At 32.0% G+C, this 6,980-nt stretch overlaps 1 protein-coding gene and 1 non-coding gene across 2 annotated transcripts; both read right to left on the reverse strand.

The window, feature by feature from the left end:
- Window positions 1-393: 393 nt before the first annotated feature.
- On the reverse strand, window positions 394-465 carry TRNAP-UGG. Its single transcript has one exon. It is a non-coding gene; the product is annotated as a tRNA-Pro (tRNA).
- A 4,913-nt stretch (window positions 466-5,378) lies between these two features.
- On the reverse strand, window positions 5,379-6,119 carry LOC114410868 (nucleolar GTP-binding protein 1-like). Its single transcript, XM_028374781.1, has 2 exons — window positions 5,633-6,119; window positions 5,379-5,557 (listed from the first exon to the last, which is right to left on the reverse strand). The coding sequence occupies exons 1-2, from the start codon at window positions 6,117-6,119 to the stop codon at window positions 5,379-5,381; spliced, it is 666 nt and encodes a 221-aa protein (XP_028230582.1).
- Between the last annotated feature and the right edge of the window lie 861 nt (window positions 6,120-6,980).

A 6,980-nucleotide genomic window follows, 5' to 3' on the forward strand; every position in this document is an offset into this window, starting at 1 on the left:
AAAATATACGTAAAATTAGATATTATATTAAAATTATAGATTTTTTAAAATATAAAATAAAAATTATAAATTTTCTAAAATATGATGATCAAATATTTATGAATTGAGTAAAATAGAAAAATTAAAATTGCATATAAACCTTTTTTTAATGTATTTTATTTTTGTTTTTAAAAAATGTAAACATTTAATTTTATTATTTTTTCTCTCCCTTTTGTTTTTACTAACGCTTGAATATTGAATTCTCCAACTACCATATTCACATGGCAGTTTAGTGTTTACTTTTTATGCGTAAACGGTCCATTATGAGAATTCTCCTGCTTTGGTGGTCCTTGCTTATTCCATGTGGCACTCAATAATTAAAAGGATATTTGAACCTAAATGATACAAAAAAATGGGGCATTCCGAGAATCGAACTCGGGACCTCTCGCACCCAAAGCGAGAATCATACCACTAGACCAAATGCCCAGATGTGATAATTTGCAAAATATTATTTATTAATTATATAAATATTTCCTTCATTACTAATTTACAAAATCTAATTTAGTGAACGATTAAAGATAACAGGATGTGAACAATTTTTTCATTGTTATCTTATATATGTATTATATTAATTAAATCGTTAAAAATTGATTGTATATATATAATTTAATTATTTTCCTGTAAAAAAATTAATTTAATTCTTTAATGTTTCAAATGATAGCAAACAACAAAAATACTTATTCTACACCAGATAAGGTTGGTTAGGTAAATCGCATGATGTGATTTGGCTCGGCTAAAAGACTAAAATTTTCAAAATATCATTTATGTTTCTATATATAAAAAAAAGAGATACCATTTTTAAACGGAACTTGTATATCATAGCAAAAATAAATGAAGTACGAGATTGAATATCATAACATGCATTGTACTCTTAATTAAGAATTAAGGCCAGTATCCATTGAAATGAGAAGTAACTTAAGGAGATCAATAAAAAATTAATCAATTCTTAAAAAAACAGATAGTCAACTAGGTCACCAAAGTCCAATGACGATACGTTCAACACGCAATTTATTTAAAACCTAATTATTTTTTCTCATTATTTATTTTATTTCATTCAGTTAGGTCTTAAAATTTTTAAAATTGTGTGAATGTTACCTTTTTCATCCAATAACTACATTAGTTAAAAAAATTGAGCCTGTTTCAATTTACACATAACGGCTATTTATAACCGTTACTATTAAATTTTTTAAAACTTCAAAAATAATAAAAACCCAAACATTCAAACACAAACGAAGCACAAACCCTAGCAGGTGTCACGCAGAGAACATGGTTAGAACAATCTAATTTGAACAAAAAATGCTTATCCTTGGTGTTGTGGACGGAGACCTTCTTCTATGCCACCATGAAGAACTTGTCGCCAATGACATTAAACTTTGTCATGTTAGAATTAATGTCTCTTGATTGGATTAAATAGGAAAAGTTTTTAGAAATAATCAAGAGTAGTAGTTATTTGATCAGAGTAATAGTTAAGTACGGGTTAATACCCACTAACGTAAAATAAAGTTCTCTTATAAGATTCTCTTCTTGACAGAACAATATTCTCTTTAACTCATAATCATCACAAACGTAAAGAGACAGAAAGGATAATCAAAAAAGTGAAATCTTGTTTTTCTCATCTTTAAAAAAATCAAAATACACTAAAGAAAAGTCTCATTATAGGAAAATGTACACACTATTTATCTATTATTTGTGAGAATCATATATTTCAAGATCTTATTGATTTCTTATAATTATTAATCTAGGGAATCCTTAAAATTTCTACATGCCAAACTTTCTTTGTTGCTGAGGGAGCAATAACTTTGGTGAGCCATGATGAGGCCATGCATGAGGTTAACTGTAACACGCAAGATACTATTATAAGTTTTCTTATTTTAACTACGAAATTATTGAATTAATAATAATAACTTGGGGTGTTACATAAGTGATATTAGAACAAATCACTTTCTTAGTATAATAAGGTTCAATGACTAACAAAGTGAAAGATGGTGGGCATGTACCATCTTGGGTGTTGACGAGGACAATGAGTGACAGTCAGTGCAAAAAGAGATGAGACATGGACAAAGAGTCACTCTTGACATACTTCTAGTGGAAGGGATACATGAATGGATTGAATACACACCTGAATGAGAGATCTAGCGACAATGTAAGTAATAAACTATACAATTAAGGATAACTTAAAGGAGATAATGATTATTACATATACCAATAAGATACACCTATTTTTTGGTAACCCACCACACAAGAACTCCACAGTTAATTGTGTTTAACTTGAAAAAATTATGGAATGGGCAACCTTTTTGAAGGTTTCCTAAGAAGTATGTAAGTGAAGACAAAACATGTCGAAAAGTCACATGTTGATTTTTGAGGATAATCAATGATTCTGGAAATAGACTAATGTTACATTAACCATGGTGAAACACTTGACGAGGGGCAATAGTGTGGTTGACCTTGCTAGAGGAGTGTAGGGCAAGGTCATTGATATCAAAAGGGTAGGCAAAGAAGGTCTTAAGGTGGACTAAGTTGTGGGCAAGGTCACTGATGGTGTGTGGTTTATATACTGAATTGATATACATATAATATTTTTACATTTTTGCCTTTAACCAAAATCTTCTTTTAACTTTCAATGTCTTTTTTTTTTTTTTTGCAGGATATGAAGTGCCAAATTTAAGGTGTGGTTAATTTTGATGTCGGTTTTCTATATGCCTCATTACTGACTCAAGCTTCGATCAATGTCTCCAAAAGCATCCAATCCAATATGTATTGGTGAAGTATATCCAAAGAGGATCATTATTCAATACATAAAACAAATTGAATTATCTGACCTTCATAAATCATAGTTTTGGCATATTCTTATAAAAATGATATTATGACGATAAGGACACTTTTGGTAGCAAGAACATTAATTAGTTTATGACTCATAGAAATTACACAACCCCCTACCACCCAAATCAAGAGAGTGATAGATGTGAGTCTCGGAATAAAAGTTAAATGGATTAGTTGATAGATGTGATTCTCGTATGCAGTATTTGATCTTACAAACTGTGAATTCTGTAACCTTGTGTTTAGATCAGAAGTTTCAAAATTTCAAGGAATTTGAAATGCCTAAAATTTGAATTGCTTTGATTTTAATTTCCTTCATTTTTCAAATGCTTTGTTTGGATAAATCAATGCAAATTTCTTTCATTTTAAATTCTTTGTTTAGATAGGGCAATTCAATTTCCTCCATATGCAAAATTTCAATTTTATATTTTAAATAGATGAAATTTTAATATTAAACTTTATAGAAAATAAACACAATCCAATTTTGAAACATTAATTAAAAAATATTTTCAATTTTTAATAATTTATAAATATAAAATATTGATAATTTTAACCATGGTTGTTTTGTCTTACCACAACTAGTGATGTTTTTAAATCAACATCAACCAAGGCTATTTTTCAGTCGACATCAAATAGGGTTTTTTTTGTCAAAGTATGTCGAGAATATTTGTTAGCTGACGTCAGCCAGGGCTATTTTTTGGCTAACGTTGGTTGAGACTTTTTTTTTTTACCAACAATGGCTAGGGTTTGTTTGGCCGACACCGGCTAGGATCTTTTCAAACGACATTGACCAAGGCTATTTTTAGCCAACGTCGGCCTAAAAAATCCTAGCAAGCGTTGACAAAAAAATCTATCCAATATCGGCTAAAAAATAGCTTGGTTGATGCCGACCAATAGAACTTACCCGATGTCGGTCGGAAAATATCATTGGTCAACGTTGGCCGAAAAATCCCTAGTCAAAGTTGGCTAAAAAATATCCCTGACCAATGTCGAACAAAAAACCTTACCCAACATTAGCTATAAAATAGCCTTGGCTGATGTTGGCTAAAAATAGCTCTGACCGATGTCGACGGAAAAAACTCTAGTGGATGTCGACTGTAAGAACCTAGTTGATGTCGACTAAAAATAGTCATGCCCAATGTCGGTTAAAAATACCTAACTGGTGTTAGCAGAAAAAACCTTAACCAACATCAACCAAAAAACCTAGCTAATGTGGTTAAGAAATAGCTCTGGCTGATGTCAGCCAGAAAACCCTAGTGGATGTCAGCAAAAACATCCTAACCGACGTTGGTTAAGAAAATGTAGTTGACATCAACCAAAACACCCTAGCTAACATCGGGTAAAAAATAACCTTAGTCAATATTGGCTAAAAAATAGCTTTGACTAATGTTGGCTGGAAAAACCTAGCTGACGTCGGCTGAAAAATCCTAACAAGTGTTTACTCAAAAGTTAATCATGACCGATGTCAGCAGAAAAAATATAGCCAATGTTCACAAAAAAAAAAAATCATTGGTCAACATCAACTGAAAAAACCTGGATGACAACGGCCAAAAAAATCCTTGGCCGACGTTAACAAAAATTTCCCATGACTGACGTCAGTGAGAAAATAACCCTAACCAACATCATCTAAAAAAAATCTTAGTCGATATCAGCAAAAAATAGCTTTGGTTGACATCATACAAAAAAATTCTAACTGAAAAAACCTCGGCCAATGTCAGTGAAAAACAACTTATGTCGATATCGATCGTAAAAACTTTAGTCACCCACAGTTGTGAGTGTTGAGCGAGAAAGAGTCGCGAGCATGAACCTGAGTTAGAGTGAGCATCTCCGAAAAAAGAATTTCAAATTCTATATTTTTTAAGAGAATTTGAAATCCCACTGTTTTAGTCAATCAAAATGATTCATAAAAATACCAAAAATTAAATCTCCTTTCAAATACTCTATCCAAACAAGCTATTTTATCACGAATCATTTTAAATTTCTTGAAAAAATGAATTTTCCTGTTAAATTGCTCTATCCAAACACACTATAATTGATTACATTATTATAGTGCTCATATATAACTTTGAATCTAAAAAATGGGGTACACAGATAGGGCTACAATTCTCCACATCAATCTTCACAATACTGAAAATAGTGCAGATAGATAACATAAACTACAACAAAAAACCTATGTAGCTTCCATGATGTCATCATAATTATAACCAAAGACTTCTAAACAACAACAAAATTTCTTTTATGTTTGTCCAATTTCAGCCAACCCTCTTTTTCACACATCTCTTAATGGATCCTAGTAACCATGGATCTAAACAGCAACTTGCTTAACTTAGCTTTAGCTTTTAAAACTGCTTGCTTAGCTTTCGCTTCTAAAACTGCTTCAGGAATACATGGAGGCTTTTCCTTCTAGTCATAAGGCTTTGGTACTGCAACATGAAACTTGTTCAAGCAGTTGTTAATTATCTTTGACTTCATCTTTATCTCCACCCTCTGATCCAATAACCTCTTACATGCTGCATTTTTCACAGCAATTGCTCCTTTTCTGTCAAAGTGCTCACGGTCAACAATACACTGTTATTGTCTGTAGGCTCACCTCCTTGACCAACTAGAGTCTTCAAGGCTTCAGCTTTCATCTCATTGACCAACTTCATGTTTTCCTTTGATATCCCCTCTAGTGGTTGCAAGTCTGTCTTGTTGCAGACTATAATCAACGACTTGTTCATAAACAAAGACTTAATGTTGTGAAACAGCACTGCCAGCTAAGCAATATTGTAACCACAAGATCCAGAGACGTCCAAGAAAAACAAGATTGCAGCTCTCAAATGTGTTAGAGCAGTGATACTACACATCTCAATAATATTATAATCTTCAAAAGGCCTGTCTAAAATCCCTGGCGTATCAATTACTTGGTACCTCATGTATTTATAATCAATATGACCTACAAAGAGAGACTTGGTAGTGAAAGCATAGGGCTGGACATCCACATCAACTCTCATAATCTTGTTAATGAACGAGCTCTTACCAACATTAGGATATCTACAGATCAAAACAGTCCTCGTATTTGGATCAATAGAGGGAAGCCTAGCCATGTGTTGTCTGACCTGTTCTAAATAAGCCAAACTCGGGTCAACCCTCTTGATCACAGTGCACATGTGGCCAAGAGCAACAACCTTAACACACTTGCACCGGTAAAGCGAGTCACCATACTTCAATAACTTGACATAGCCTTTGGTTACTATGATCTTAAGAGATGTGTGAAGCATGAAGAATATAGGTTAACCTTGTCCAATTCCATGATCTTTACCAATTTAGTGTCAAGCACAAAGTAACCATGGGACCATGGGTGATGACTGATTAGACAAAACACGAAGTGGGCTAAACATGTTGGTGGTGAGACCCAAAAAATATTTTGCAACTTGCAAGTTGTCAAAAAGTTTAAAAGACTTCATTTTCTTGAGTGAATTGGGGGAACTGCAAGTGCAAATATTGCTAATTATTATGACTCCTCAAAAAATATGATTCCTTATTGGACTTTAAAAAATAATCAATGATTTGACATATTCTTATCAAAACTTTAATGCAAATATTGCTAGATTTTAGAATAAATTAAGCTCCAACCATTGTGAGCATATAATATATATATATATATATATATATATATATATATATATATATATATATATATATATATATATATATATATATATCAAAAGCTAATTTTATATACCAAACCATAATATACCAGAGGCACCAAGCAAACAAAGGCAAAGAATAAGTAAGTAATATATGAAATTAATGCATGGAAACTCTAATATAGAAAGCTTGTCTGTCAAACTGTAGAATAGAAGAATGCGGAAACATAAATTAAAATAAAATAAAAAAGAGAAAAAGAAACATGACCATAGCTAAATATAGCTCTCCTAAGAGAGTCACTCCTAATTTTCCTAGTTTAAGGCTTTTAGCTTCTACCAGTTACATGTTCCATAATGAAATGACCTTCAATACACATCTACTGGCAACAACAATTTCAATGTCTCTTATATCCTCAAAAGTGGGAGACTTTGAACAGATACAACCAAAAAAGGAATGTCTCTAATATACTCAGACAGAACCATCCACAAATT

Source organism: Glycine soja, chromosome 4, assembly GCF_004193775.1.
Source record: "Glycine soja cultivar W05 chromosome 4, ASM419377v2, whole genome shotgun sequence".
NCBI classification, from domain to species: Eukaryota; Viridiplantae; Streptophyta; class Magnoliopsida; order Fabales; family Fabaceae; genus Glycine; species Glycine soja.